The sequence below is a fragment of the Podarcis liolepis genome, assembly GCF_965112155.1.
Source record: "Podarcis liolepis genome assembly, chromosome: 6".
Classification (NCBI taxonomy): Eukaryota; Metazoa; Chordata; class Lepidosauria; order Squamata; family Lacertidae; genus Podarcis; species Podarcis liolepis.
Window position 1 is genome coordinate 92791113 of NC_139559.1, and position 15553 is coordinate 92806665.

At 47.0% G+C, this 15553-nt stretch overlaps 2 protein-coding genes across 2 annotated transcripts in view; one reads left to right on the forward strand and one right to left on the reverse strand.

Annotated features, from left to right (window-relative positions):
* The window catches only part of QSOX1 (quiescin sulfhydryl oxidase 1), an 84417-nt gene extending 69938 nt beyond the window's left edge, over positions 1-14479 (forward strand). Inside the window, exons 9-12 of the mRNA XM_083507120.1 lie at positions 1416-1532; positions 4471-4606; positions 7806-7982; positions 12617-14479. Of these exons, the coding sequence (XP_083363246.1) occupies positions 1416-1532; positions 4471-4606; positions 7806-7982; positions 12617-13440 (1254 nt within the window). The 3' untranslated portion in view covers positions 13441-14479. The remainder of the gene's footprint in view (positions 1-1415; positions 1533-4470; positions 4607-7805; positions 7983-12616) is intronic.
* LOC310708593 (podocin-like) overlaps positions 1-15553 on the reverse strand; it is a 671219-nt gene that overhangs the window by 476527 nt on the left and 179139 nt on the right. The window lies entirely within an intron of this gene.

The following is a 15553-nucleotide window of genomic DNA, read 5'->3' on the forward strand; positions in this document are numbered from 1 at the left end:
ACTAGATTTGCTCTCTGGAGCGTAGGCTTTTGAAAGAACAGTCAGTGTCCATCCTAACGAACTTAGAAACCTCCTTCAGGTGCTTCCCCCACACGCACCCCAAATGAACACGGGAGGGTGCGAAGTGAAGTCAGTGCAGGAGGGATGTTGGGGGAATGACAACAGGAAAAGCAAAGGACCGCTAAGGATCTTGCTTCGCTTCATATATTCATTTCAGTCCCCTTGTGCATTGACCTGACTCTCAGTGCAAAGCTATAGAGACGCAGGGGAGCTGTGGTTTAAACCACTGAGCCTCTTGGGCTGGCTGATCAGAAGGTCAGCAGTTTAAATCCGCCAGTCTAGCAGTTCAAAAGCATGCCAGCGCAAGTATATAAGTAGGTATCGCTGCAGTGGGAAGGTAAACGGCGTTTCCGTGCCCTCTGGCTTCCCTCACAGTGTCCTGTTCTGCCAGAAGCAATTTAAGTCATGCTGACCACATGATCCGGAAAGCTGTCTGTGGACAAACGCCGGCTCCCTCGGCCTCAAAACAAAATAAGTGCCGCAACCCCACAGTCGCCTTGACTGGACTTAACCATCCAGGGGTCTTTTACCTTTACCTTTTTCCTTATAGAGACTTCCTCTGAGAGGAATTGCCGTCTTGAAGCAAACAACAATTGAAGTTGCTTCAGGCTGAGCGCTTTCGGGTTGCGCTCTGCGGCGACCCAGAAGTAACGGAACGCGTTACTTCCAGGTTTTGCCGCTCGTGCATGTGCAGACGGTTAAAAGGATGTCACGCGCATGCGCGGAAGCGGCGATTCGTGACCCGCGCATGCACAGAGGTGCGGACGTGGGTTGCGTTTGCTTCAGGATGCGAACAGGGCTCCGGAATGGATCCTATTCATATCCAGAGGTACCACTGTACAGTGGTACCTCGGGTTACATACGCTTCAGGTTACAGACTCTGCTAACCCAGAAATAGTGCTTCAGGTTAAGAACTTTGCTTCAGGATGAGAACAGAAATCGTGCTCTGGCAGCAGGAGGCCCCATTAGCTAAAGTGGTGCTTCAGGATAAGAACAGTTTCAGGTTAAGAATGGACCTCTGGAACGAACTAAGTATTTAACCCAAGGTACCACTGTACATGAATAATCCACTCCTCCTCTGTACCTGTGCATATAATTCTGTACCTGCGGACAGAGGAAGTTTGATCCAATTTTTTTTGTCCATGAAAAAGAAGACGTCACAAGAATTGAATTCTCTCCCCCATACTATTTATTCTGCACTACCACATGATTGGTATTTATACACTTTTCGCCCCTGGAGCGTCATGGTCTGTGGCCACCCCTTTCGTTTTCACCTGCCACAAGTAGACATTAGTTGGCTTCTGTTACTTATCCTTCCTGTTTCCTGTCTGCATTTTTCTTCTTCTTTACACCAGTACTTTCCTGGACGCCTGCCGATCATGAACTACCTTCGCAACCTGGACTTTTGGCTGAGGCCAAAGACAAACGTTTCCAAGAGCGAGTGGGAGGAAGCGCTGAGGAATAAAAAGGAGGTATATTTCACTGGCCTTGCTTCCGCCTCAAAAGCATGGGTGGTCTCTTCCATTTTCTACTGAGGTGGTTTTGAAATGCAGTGGCGTAGCGTGGGGGGTGCAGGGGGGGCCGGCCGCACCGGGCGCAACATCTGGGGGTTAGGGTTAGGGGGCGCAAATCCACGGGTTAGGGGGCGCAAATTACTTGTCTTGCCCCGGGTGCTGACAACCCACGCTACGCCACTGTTGAAATGTTCTGTCTTCTCGGAACTTTGTCCACACAAACCCCGGGTCTGCCATGGAATACCCCGGGGGCAGGCTCTGAGGTACCTTTGGTTCATGTTGGGGGTTATGTGGGGGGTTGGAGCTCAAATCCATTGGGCCTGACCATTGCCCTAAGTGGCTTGAATGTGGATCTAGAATAGCCCCAACCCCTTTGGACCTGTGGGCACGACCACAAAATGGTTCAATTGTTTTTTAAAATAATAGTATTTTATTATTTATACCCTGCCCATCTGGCTCGGTTTCTCCAGCCACTCTGGGCGGCTTCCAACAAAGATTAAAAATACATTAAAATGTCACACATTAAAAATTCCCTGAACAGGGCTGCCTTCAGATGTCTTCTAAATGTCAGGTAGTTGTTTATCTCTTTGACATCTGATGGGAGGTGCCACTACCGAGAAGGCCCTCTGCCTGGTTCCCTGAAACCTCATTTCTTGCAGTGAGGGAACCGCCAGAAGGCCCTCGGACCTGGACCTCAGTGTCCTGGCTGAACGATGGGGGTGGAGATGCTCCTTCAGGTATACTGGGCAGAGGCCGTTTAGGGCTTTAAAGGTTAGCACCAACACTTTGAATTGTGCTTGAAAACGTACTGGGAGCCAATGTAGGTCTTTCAGGACCGGTGTTATATGGTCTTGGCGGCCACTCCCAGTCACCAGTCTAGCTGCCGCATTCTGGATTTAAGTCAACCTCTTTTTCTTATTATTTCTGGTTATGATCAAGGAGACTTAATTGTTCATTTTTTTACATCACTTTGATTTAAACTTAGCTGCTGCCAAAGGTAAAAGAGAGGGAAATGTTATAAACAGATTGGGTGGGCGTCAAGGGAGGTGCATTGGTGCCCATAGACATCACTTCGGGGAACTCATATCTAGAAGCTTCCCAGAGATTTGGCTTTTTTTTTAAAAAAAAAAATGACCTAGTGGTTCAGCAGTAAAACTGCTGACACATTTGCAAAGCTAAGCAGGGTCCGATATGGTTTCTAATTGGATGGGAGACCACAGGTTGAGATTCCTGCATTGCAGGGTTTTGGACCAGATAACCCTCAGGGTCCCTTCTAACTACAATTCCGTGAGCACTAAGTGGTATCTCTTTGCCTCATAGATTAGGCATAGGCAAACTCGGCCCTCCAGATGATTTGGGACTACAACTCCCAAGATCCCTAGGACTAACAGGACCAGTGGTCAGGGATGATGGGAATTGTAATCCCAAAACATTGGAGGGCTGAGTTTGCCTATGCCTGTCATAGATTAAAGTATACATACACTGTCAATGTAATTCATGTTTCACTTTTTAGGGCAGCAGGTCTCATGATTAAAATTCATTGGGCAACTTTTTAAAAACTCAATGAATGTATGCTATCTTAGATATTCTCTGTGGATGTTAAATTACGGTAAGTTTATTAGCCTCAAAATTAAACATAGCCTCCATTTGGACTGTGTGGGGCGGGCAAAGTTGGCTTTATTATTTTTGAAAAGTGTAGAAACTATGGAATATATCATTTATGGTGAAGATAAACATTAGTTTGTTTCCAGTTGTGTCCGTCTGCTAGTGGGGGGCTTTTTGATCCAGCAGAGGCGCCTGTGAGAGGGGAGAGATGGTTTGTGCCACTGCTGCTACCCCTCATTTGGGGTAGAGTAGAGGGAAGGGAGAATCTGCAGAAATTGTGCTTCTCCCAAAGCCTGTGGTGGATCAAAGAGCCCTTCCATCAGAGGAGGGACAAAATTGGACGCATTATGTAAAACAGCCTCGAAATCCTGCATAGGAGATTAAACAGCTAATATTTCTTTTCCAGGAGCTAGTCAGTGGTCAATAATGGGTTAGAATTAGAAGACAGGGATTGCCTTGTTCTGTATTAGTTTTGCATAATCTTAGTATGGGATTTCTTTTTAATGTGTGTGTGTGTAAATAATAATAATAATAATAATAATAATAATAATAATAATAATAACTTTATTGTCATTGCCCCCTTTGGGGACAACGAAATTGCTTGACTGCTCCATAAAAACACTAATTAAACAATACAGTATAATACAGCAAGGAAGATTAGATGACTTTCAAAGTCCAGGCTTCCCATTCAGGGCCGAGATCGCTCTGGAGAAGAAGCTGTTCTTAAGACGGCTCATTCTTGTCTTCATCGTCCTGTATCTCCGTCCCGATGGCAAGAGCTCAAAGAGACAGTGACCAGGATGCGATGGATCTTTTACTATGTCCAGTGCCTTCCTATGGCACCTTGTGGCATAAATCTGCTCTAAGGTGGAGAGTGGGCAGCCAACAATGCTCTCTGCTGCCTTAACAACCCTGCACAACCCCATCCTGTCCTGGGTAGTACAGCTTCTGTACCACACACATAAGCCATAAGTGAGCACGCTCTCAATGGCACAGTGATAGGAGGCAAGCAGCAGTTTCTGCGGAAGATGGTTTTTCCTTAAAATTCTCAAAAAGTACAGTCTTTGCTGCGCCTTCTTCACAAGCCCCCTTATGTACATATGCGTTCTCTCTCCCTCTCTCTCTCTTCTTCTTCTTCTTCTTCTTCTTCATATGATACCCATCTGGGCGGCGTCTAGCAAACAAAACACCTTAAGCACAGCAGCACAACATTAAAAACTTCCCTATACATGTTCACACACAGAGAGAGGGATGTCTAATATCCACCTTGTTTTTGCATTCTCCCTTTCAGCTTCCAAATGCCTGGCTGCCGGAGAATCCAACCTGGGTAGGGTGTCAAGGGAGCAAGAGAGGTTTCCCATGTGGCCTCTGGACTCTCTTCCATCTCCTGACAGTGCAGGAAGCACTGCTTAGCCCTCAACCTCACAGTGAGTAATGCGGCCCCTGCTCAGTGGTCTGTAGTAAACCCACAGCCCAAGTCGTGTCCAGGTGAATTCAGGCACCGTTTTCTTCCCCCAAAGAACATACAACATGGCAGCTTATCATCTGTATTGCCCTCTAATCCCCAGCCAACGTGTAGGAGTGTATTAGGCTAATGGACTTGGCAGTGGAAGGCCTGGATTCACACCCCGGCTTGGCTATCTTTGGTTTCTCTTGGGTCAGTCAGTAGAATCATAGAAATCACAGAGTTGGAAGGGACCCAAGGATCATCTAGTCCAACTCGCTGAACTGCAGGGGTCTCAGCATCCATGACAGCATCCAACCTCTGCTTAAAAACCTCCAAGGAAGGAGAGTCTATCACATCTTGTGGGAATCTGTTCATCCGCTTCATTGTTGGTTGGCTGGTCTTTTGCCAAAAATTACAGCAATGAAATGAGTATTTAAAATTGAGTGTCATTGCCCATATTCAGTTATACAGCCATACCTTGGAAGTTGAACGGAATCCGTTCCAGAAGTCCGTTCGACTTCCAAAGCGTTTGACTTCCAAATCGCGGCTTCTGATTGGCTGCAAGAAGCTCCTATCGGATGTTCAGGTTCCAAAAGAACATTCACAAACCGGAACACTCGCTTCTGGGTTTTGATTGATTGGGGGCCAAAACATCTGAGTTCCAGAGCATTCGACAACCAAGGTACGGCTGTACAGTCATACCTCGGGTTACAGATGCTTCAGGTTGTGCGTTTTCGGGTTGTGCACTGCGCCAAATCTGGAATTACCGGAACAGGTTACTAAATTGCACTTTGTGCATGCGCCGTATCATGACCTGCCTGTGCACAGATGCGGTGCTGCGGGTTGCGAACCCTGTGGGTTGTGAACGTGCCTCCCGCATGGATCATGTTCGCAGCCCGAGCGTCCAGTGTATATATTTTAAGAACCTTGGAGGAAGAAATAGGTACACATATGGGAAGCATTCAGAGAGGTCACACCAAAGTGAAAATAAATGTGACTAGGGATGCTGGTGCAGAACTATATTTTTGTTACATCTGCGAATTTTAATTTTAAAAAACAACAGGATTTTTGCATTTACGCTCTGAAACCATGACAGTTGACTGCGTAAAGTGCTTCACTCCTGTGCTATCTACGCTGCCAAATTTCTTTGCTCCCTACTTAATGCCAAACATGTGCAGAGTAGAAGGGAAAGACATTGATTTAAGAATGTAAAAGGCTGGATGGATCAGAACCCGAGCAAAGTCACATTTTCCCAACTTGTGATTCCCAGCAACTAGTATTCAGAGGTAGACTGCCCTTGACTCTGGAGGCAAAACATAGCCATCATGGTTAGGAGCCATTTTTAGCCTTATCCTCCATTACTTTGTTTAAACTGCAATACCTCAAGATATCGAGAGGTCCGGAGGGCGGCAACACGAGAAAGTGCCTTTTCTGCGGTGGCTCCCTGTTTGTGGAATGCTCTCCCCAGGGAAGCTTGCCTGGTGCCATCATTATACATCTTGTAAGCACCAGGCAAAAACATTCCTCTCCTCCCAGGCCTCTTGCTGATTAAACAATGAATGGCCTTTTAAACTTTGTTTTTGTTTGTTACTGTACTGGAATGTATTTTTGTGTTTTTATATTGTAAACTGACCTGTCGTCCTTGGATGAAGGGCAGTTAATAATAATAATTGTCAGGGAACTGCCATCAGCTCAGAGGCAAGAGATGGAAGGGCAGTTGTGTTATAGGGAGCCTGTGAAAATCTTGCAAAGCAGTTCCTCTTCCGGGGAGGAGGAAAGCCCCACCTCCAGTGGGGAAGAGGTGCAGGGACCAGGGGATGGTAGGGAGAGCCTCAACACCGAGCCTGTGCTGGTCCCGGGGGGGGTTTTACCGTGCAGCATGGTCCGTGTCCGGTCCAAGGCTGAAGTGGGGTCCAAGGCAGGGAGTCAGGTGTGGTCAGGAACTCTGGCAGAAAACAGGACAGGGTGCCGGCAAGAACAGGTTACCAACAATGTTGCTCCCGCAACCTGGGACTGGGCTGACTGGCCTTTATCTCCTCTGAGGCATAGGGCAGCCCCGGTCCACAGGTGACTCGCCTCTCCTGGCCTGGAGGTGAGCACTCCTCCTGCGGGAACTCAGTTCCCTCCGCCTCTCTGCCCTGAGCCTCTGCAGCTCAGGAGAGGCTGGAGGGTTACTGGACCCAGAGGCAACCTCACCTTCCCCTGACAGGGCTGGGAGAGGAGCACCTGCAGGCAATGGCTCCTCCATCACCTCCGGAGCCAGAGCGGATCCAGCTGGTGTCTGCGCCTGAGGATCCGGCACAGGTGAAGGCCCTTCAGGTTCAAGCCCCTGCCCCGGCTCAGCCGGCCCTGGAGGCAGGGACTCCTGTGCAGGCTGGGGTTCCTCTGGTTCGGCCTCTGAATCCGATTCCCAGGCCATCACAGAGTCTGAGCAAACCGGAGAGGCGGGAAGTATGCCCCTGCCAGTGCCCATTCTGCACAGTAGGCTTCGGCGCAGGGAGGGGCAGAAAAGGCTGGGGGTGACACGACTTTTATGCTGGGGGAGGTACAAAGACCGACCACTCCCGGATTCTGCTAGCGACTGAGCCAGACATGAACTTACAACGCTCTTCACTGTAAATAGTTTGCACCAAGAATAAAGCCTGGAAAAGACAGGTCGGAGTCTTGCCTGTTTACTCTTGAGCAACCACACCACCACCTGACAATAACAACAACAACAACACTCTCATATAAGAATATAATATTTGCAGTAGAGAAGAACCAGGAGAGAAAGCTGTGCCAAATCCTTACCCACACATTCTGCTTTTCTCCTATAGCACTCACCGCAAAAAGCCACTTTCCTTCTGGCAAAAGTTTGCCTAGAACCCCAGCGGCCGGGGGGAGAAGTGGTACACAAGTGAAGCATTAAGCATCTCCCTATTTCGCCTTGAAAAAAATGGCCTTTCCTCCCAACACTTTGCAATTGGGCAACAGAGGTTTGCTTGCAGACATTTAGGTTTGACTTGAGTTTACAGCGTGGAGGGTATGGAAGTGAAGTACTTTACTCCACACAGTAATACTTTCAGCAAGCAGCACCTGAATTCATCTCGAGAGGGCTCAGGGTGCATGCGGTTGGTCTGGGTGTTTTGCCCACTCGCATTTTAACGGGTCTGCCCCTCCCCTCCCTCCTCTCCCCCCAGCACCACCGGAAGTCCTCCCTACAATGAGAGGGTACATCCACTACTTCTTTGGCTGCCGGCAGTGCGCAGACCACTTCGAGGCCATGGCAGCAGAGTCCATGAACAAAGTGAGGAACAAAGATGGCAGCGTTCTCTGGCTTTGGTCAAGGCACAACAGAGTCAATGCTCGTTTGGCAGGTAAGGGCACTTCTGCTGGCTGGCTGCATGTAGATTGCTGTCTGTCTATCTCAGGGCAACATGGAAGACTAACAGAAACCTGCTATTTCATTATTATTATTATTATTATTTCTTCTTTGGCGATCCCTCATAGCCGAGTAAAATTGTCTTCCATGAACACGGTCTTAACAGTGAGTCCGTAAGTGACTGTGGAGGCCAGTTCTGGATCCACACGTCCTTCCACAGTGGGGACATAGGTTTCCGGGCGGAAGTTGATCATGATGAGGGTTTGCCAAGTGTGCCTTCCTCTTAGCACATTTCTCCCTTGCGTCCTGATTTCGAGTGTCTTCAAAGCCCACGACACCTTTGGTAAAGGCTGTTCTCCAATTGGAGCCCTCGCAGGCCAGTGTTTCCCACTTGTTGGTGTTTATACTAAATTTTTTAAGATTTGCCTTGAGAGAGTCTTTAAACCTCTTTTGTTGACCACCAGTATTTTGCTTTCCATTTTTAAGTACGGAATAGAGTAGTTGCTTTGGAAGACGATAACCAGGCATCCGAACAACATAACCAGTCAACCAGAAGTTGATGTTGAAGAACACTGGTGATCTTTGCTTCTTCCAGTACACTGGCGTTAGTTTGCCTATCTTCCCAAGTGATGTGTAACATTTTTCAGAGACACCGTTGACGGAATCTTTTGAGGAGTTGGAGATGGCGTTTATAAGTGGGCCATGTTTCACAAGCATAGAACCCTGAAAATGAAATAGAAACCTGCTATTTCATTAAGTCACTCCTGAGTGGGCACTGAGAAACAGGAATAAGTGGCTGTCTGAAAATGCTCAGCCTACGAATGTTCAGAATCTCTGTATTCTGGTTGAATTCCATCTTCCACAGCTTATCTCAGAGTAAATGAACTAGTCAACAGTTTGCAGGTTTCCTGCATTACAGAAAAGCTGCTCTGTCTCCACATTTGATGAGCACCGTATTTTTCGCTCTATAAGATGCACCGGATGACAAGACACACCTAGTTTTTAGAGGGGGAAATCAAGGGAATTATTTCCCCTCCCAGCCCCAAAGAGCAGTGGACGGCTGCATGCAGCCTGTCCCCTTCTCCCAGAGCTTCTCGGGGCTGTGGGGTTCCGGGGATGGATCGCGCTCGCTGCCTTGGCTTCTTTAGCCTTGTGCAGCCTCTCCCAGCTATGGCAATTCCCCCACCTCCCACAAAAGCCCACAGGAGCCGCGCACCCTTTAAGGAGCGTGTGGCTCCTGTGGGCTTTTCTATGAGAAGGGAGAAGGGACTGACGGGCCGCATCCTTAAAGGGTGCGCGACTCCTGTGGGCTTTTCCTGCCTGCCTCCCCCCTGCATTCGCTCCATAGGACGCACAGACTTTCCCTCTTAGTTTCTAAGAGGGAAAAAGTGCGTCCTCTGGAGCGAAAAATACGGTAGCTTTCCTATACTGCAATACTTCAAGGACTGCCTCTCTCTATATGAACCTACCGGAACCCTCTCCATGAAAGGTCCAGAGGGTGGCAACATGAGGATGGGCCTTCTCTGTGGTGGCTCCCCACTTGTGCAATGCTCTCCTCAGAGAAGTTCGGCTGGTGCCTTCATCCCACACCTTTAGGCACCAGTCGAAAACATTCCTTTTTAACTAGGTCTTTGGTTAATTAACATCTAACACTTCTAAATAAGTTGGGGGGCGTTTATTGGCTTGTTTTTGTTCTTATTTTTATTATTTACCCTGTGTTTTTTATATTGTATTTTTATGTCATGAACTGCCCTGAGATCCATGGATAAAGGGTGGAATGCAAATATAATAAATAAAGTAAATAAAAATAATATACTTGGGAACCCTGAATGCAGCTGACAGGTTCAGAACTGTTGAAGGTGGAAACTTCCCATAAACAGATAGTGTATTAAGTAGTTTCTTTTTCGGAAAGAACATTTATGTTCAAAACGTGCTGATAAATTTGGATTGTAGCTTAGGTTTATAAACCTACCTTGCGTCCACAGATTTGGTTGTTAAGGCCACTGGCCTTTTCTGGCCAGATTCTTTGCTGCAATTACTGGACCACGATCCAGAGAGTGGGGAGTGGGCAGCTGGAGAAAGTAAAATGAAGGAGCAATTTTTTTGATACAAGATACCCTCATCTTCTCTGTTGTGTTGCAGTCAGTGACTGATTGAGGGAGAAAGTGTTCCTGAATTAAGATAAATCGCCCCTCATTGATGGAAGCAAATTAGCCTTTCTTTCTCTCAGTAGTTGGCTCTGTACTCTGTCGTGCTTTGGAGGAAAAGACACCCAGCAACGTGCCATATTTCTGGTTCTGGTGTCCCTATAACTCCCTGTCTGTTAACCAGCCTGGAGGCCCTTGCAGTTTAGAGAAGACAGCCTTACCACCCACCATTCTGGAGAGAGCTGCCTGCCTGCCTCCTGGAAAAGGAGGGATTGAAGCAATGTAATGCAGCCAAATGCATCACTAATACGGTAGTTAACCCCCTGCCGTACGCACAAGTTCAGTTGTGAGGCAGAAATGCGGGCCAACTGCAATCCTTGAACAAGCAGCTGGTTGCGATGTAACTACTAAATCTTCTCTGCCTTTCCTGCTGCGGGGGGCTTCTAAAGGCCGACACGTGCCCTGGGAGGACCCTCCTCCTGAGACGGCTGCCCACATGTTCAGTTTTTTGCAGACAGATGCAATCCCTTGTTCCCCGGGCCTGTTTCCTTTGACATGGGGAGGAGGGGGTGATTCCTCTTGACAGATGATTGTGGCAGAGAGGAGGGGCACATTGGCCCGGCCAAGGAATCAAAGGAATTATTCCTTCTTTGTCCCTCTTGGGCTTTTGTGCCTTCTCTTCCCTCCCCCTGGGACATAATCTCCCTTTTTCTAAAGCGTGTACTCCAGCTTCACAATGCCTCTGAGGTTTGTTTATCCGATATAGTTCTCTCCTACCCCGCCTACCAAACCTATTTATTCCTTCAAGCCCACCGTAGGTAACAGCCACTTGAAACATGCTAAATCCTCTTCGGAATTTCGCCACGGCATTCGGTGGCTGCGTGTTTTGGTTAATCTTCTAAATGCTGGGACTGTCAACAAGTGCAAGGGCGCATCTGTCTGAAAATATAAAGACAACGCAGCGAACACGGGCAAATCGCCATTGTCAACATTCACTGCTGCGGTAACACCGTAGTCTCAGAGGTTCCCTTTAGACTGCTGGCGTTCCTTTGTAGTTGTCAACGGATTCCACATTTAGGATACGATTTGTAACACAACCATGCAATGCATGTAAAACATACCAGCCTTCGTACTTTCGCGGTAACCTTCCACTTGGTTCAGAAAATTGGACGCACCTAGAAGGCAGATTCCCTGCCTCTCCTAGCGTAGTCTTGGCAGTGTTTGTGCTAAGGATTTAAATGCTGACTTGGTATACCTGGATGCACAGTCTGCTTATGAATATCTTTTTTTTTAATATAAAATATTTAATATTTTTTTTTAAATATAACAGAAAAAATGAAAAATAAAAATACAAAATAAAAACAGTTAAAAACATACATTATTTCTTTTACTTATTTTCTTTTAACTTATTTCCCAGACCTCCTCATACCTCCCTTTTTTGTATTCCACTTCAATTAGATTGGTTCAGCCTTACCATTAGATTTTAACCCATTTATAACCCTTTTTTCATATTCTCTTAAATCATTACAGCTGGAAACCCCTTAGTTGCTATCCAACATCATTCTATCATTCATTAATTTTACAATATTTCTGTAGATAGTCTTTAAATTTCTTCCAGTCTTCTTCCACCGACTCTTCTCCCTGGTCTCGGATTCTGCCAGTCATTTCTGCCAATTCCATATAGTCCATCACCTTCATCTGCCATTCTTCCAAAGTGGGTAGATCTTGTGTCTTCCAATACTTTGCAATAAGTATTCTTGCTGCTGTTGTGGCGTACATAAAGAGAGTTCTGTCCTTCTTTGGCACCAATTGGCCGACAATGCCCAGAAGAAAGGCCTCTGGTTTCTTCAAGAAGGTATATTTAAATACCTTTTTCAATTCATTATATATCATTTCCCAGAAAGCCTTAATCCTTGGGCACGTCCACCAAAGGTGAATGCTTATGAATATCAGCTGTGTGGGGACCAATGACAAGGGCTGGCCATCTCCTGCATGCCCTGTGCTTGTGAGTTTTCAGGGGCATTTGACTGATTGGAAACAAAACACTGGACTGAGTGGTCCTTGGTGATCAAGCAAACACGAGGTGCGTCATTCATAACTAAAACTGCAATCCAGTGCATAAGTCCCTGGGAGTAAGACCTGATGAACTGAATAGTACCTAATTTTGAGTAGACATGGCTAGGATTGCACTATAGGGTGCTGCTCACATGCACATATAGAATTGTGGCCATTGTACTATGATTTGCTGAATAATTTCTGGCATTGTTTCCTATGAACTAAACCTAAACTAAATCGCTAAACCTATTTTTTTCCCTCTTCTGCAGAGCCTAGACAACTAATGATTTGATTTTTAAAAATTGCTGCCCTCCTTTTGTCCTAAGAGCAAAATTGCTTATAGATACTGTTAGTTTCCAATATAGTTTACTGGTAATATGCACAGATGGTAATATCTAAGACTTCACTTGTTGTCTTCCTTGTTTAGGCACTGCAAGTGAGGACCCCAAATTCCCCAAGATCCAGTGGCCTCCCAAAGATTTGTGTTGGTCATGCCAGATCACCATCAACGGAAGGCTGATGTGGGACGAGAGAGCCATCCTGAAATTCTTCAAGAGCCATTTCTCGCGGGGCAACATTTACCTGGATTTCCTAAAAGTTGAGAAAGGGCTTCGGGTCAGACAGGGCCGAGATGTTGAGGAGAGAGACTATGAAGCTGACAGGAAGCTGGAAGGAGGAGGAGGAGGACAAGAGACTGGCAGAGGAGATGAAGAGGCCTTGGAGGAAGAGAAGAAGAGGACAGAAAGGAAGAAATCTGGTTTCGAACGATCAGGCTCCCTGGAGGCACACAAACCCTCTATCGTCAAGATGAACACCAAGACCAAAGAGCTGGAGGAAAACATTGTCGATCTGGATACCTTCAGCGAGCAGCACTTCAGGAGCAAGGTGCTGAAGATGGCAGGCCAGGCCGGCTTCAGGCACAGCCGCAGTAAGAGGGACGTTGGGCTGGTACGGATGGAGGACCGGGGCCACCAGTCTCTTGATTATGATGCCGCCTGGCGGCTTCTGCAGCAGAAGGGCTTGGGAGCCCAGCAGATCGTGGGCATCATGGAGGAGTCTGAGAAGGAGGGCAGGGTCATCCAGAGGAGGAGCCAGTGGTTCCACATCCTGGGGGCGGGCTTCTCCAGGTTGGACGTCAGCTTGTGCATTGTCTTGTACTTCCTCTCCTCCATGTGCCTGTTGGGCATGTACACTTTCTTCCGCATGCGCATGAGGTACCGCAAGGGCCGCCCAGGCTTCCTCCAAGCCTGAGAGAGACAAGCAGAGCGTCAGCAGATAGCAGGTTGGAGAAGGGGTGTGAGTGTGAGTGTGTGTGTTTGTGCGCATGCGCTGCATGCCCACGATTCTTGTTCCTCAGCAACAATTCCTACTCTGGTTTATGGATGCACAAATGCAAAAAACATGCAGGTATCTCAGTTGTAAAAGCACATACATGTGGTGTAGTGCTTGACCCGACTGAGTGTGCAACAGTGGCAACCGGCAGGTAAGGAATCAGCAAGCCTGTGTGTGGAGGGAAGTAGGGGGTGATATTCAATTGAAGTTTTTCTCAGACTAAACCTGTTAAAATTAATGGGCTTGACTTAGTTCTGTTCATTAATTTAAATGGGTCTGTTCTGAGTAAAACTTAGTTGAACACCACCCATGGCAAGTGCTCATTATGCCACCATTTCCGCAGTGTGTATGTGTGTGGGTGTTTCATTTCTGTATCTATAATGGAGTACGAATTGTTGAGCAACATGTTGACTTTGTTGTTGAAAGGGGTGTTGGTTTCCATTTCAGACCACGTATGGATAGTGTGATTGTCAGGGGAGTGAATGGGCTTTAAAAAATAAAAACGTCCTCGCCTTGTGGGATCTTTAGCTGAACACATTCTGACCCCACCATGGAAATGTAGCATATTCCTTCTTCAGAATATCAGAGTGTGTAACAAGGTTCTTGCAGAGCTTTTATGTGGATGGTTTGGGAGCAGCGGCAAAATGACAATTTTCAAATATGAATCGGAGACCTGTATAATTTGTAAAAGCTGGTTTGTTCCAGGTTAAAGTGACATGATGGACTTTGCGGATACGAAGATGAACTTTTTGTGCCTGGTGTCTTGAGGTATATCTGAGCCCTTTCCTACCTGGAAGAAAACTCAGTCCTGATTTCTTGAATTTAGGCGTAGAAACGCAGTTCCACGATAGTCCGCCGGAGATACTTTGATTTCTTTTTACTAAACTGGATTCCAAAGCTTCTGAGCCATTGTGAAACTACCTTCAATAAAGCCAATGTTTGCATCTGTTAAAAAAAAGAGAGAGTTAGAACTCTTATCTCCACCAACAACCTCACCTGTACTTTTGGGTATATATGAGTGGCACAGGCATTTTAAAGGTTTGTCTCCTTCTTCTGCAGTCCTTCCTATGAGCCTGGTAGTAGGGCATAGTTGGGCCTTGTTGTCTGCCTCACCCACCACCTCCTGCTCCCTGGATTAGGAGAGCAAAGGCTAAAAACTGCCCCATACGGTCTTGGACTTGAACGATGTTGTAAAGAAATGGAAGAGTGCTGGGGATGACAACAGGCACAGATGCTATTCCTAACAGTCATGGCTGAGCAATGGAGAGTGCAGATCCCACGCCAAAGAACCTCACAGCAAGCATTTTGCTGTTTTCCCACCAGCCAACCTGCTCGCTACTTCCCTTTCACCTTCTGTCCAAGCCAGCTTGCGACGTGCGACCCTCACCTTCACCCCAAAGGGACACCCCTATCTTCCATGCCGTGCTTGTCACTACCAACACCCTATGATTTCCTTGCCAATAAAAGAGAAAAGATTTGTATGTGCAAATCTGGTCCTGAGATGCAGATTAACTATAGGAGGGCTGTCGACTGAACAGACCATTCCTGACCACTTCCTCAGACTCCGCCAGTTCCGGTCCACGTCATCCCTTTTGGGTAACTAGCATGCCTTTTCCAACTTAGCTGCTTAGGCTCCTGAACACAGAGGAAAACAGCTGGGTTTCAGTTTTAGAGACTGGAAGAGATCCCTGACACGTATATTATTGGTGGTTTTAACACCTAGAGTGGAAACGTAACAAGTGAATGAGCATGGCTCTTCACTAAGAATACGAAGCAAAGTTAATGATAGCAGAACTGTCATCCCTATAATAGAACCTAGTTTTCAAATTGTTGTTGTTTAGTCGTTTAGTCGTGTCCGACTCTTCGTGACCCCATGGACCAGAGCACTCCAGGCACTCCTGTCTTCCACTGCCTCCCGCAGTTTGGTCAAACTCATGCTGGTAGCTTCGAGAACACTGTCCAACCATCTCATCCTCTGCCGTCCCCTTCTCCTTGTGCCCTCCATCTTTCCCAACATCAGGGTCTTTTCCAG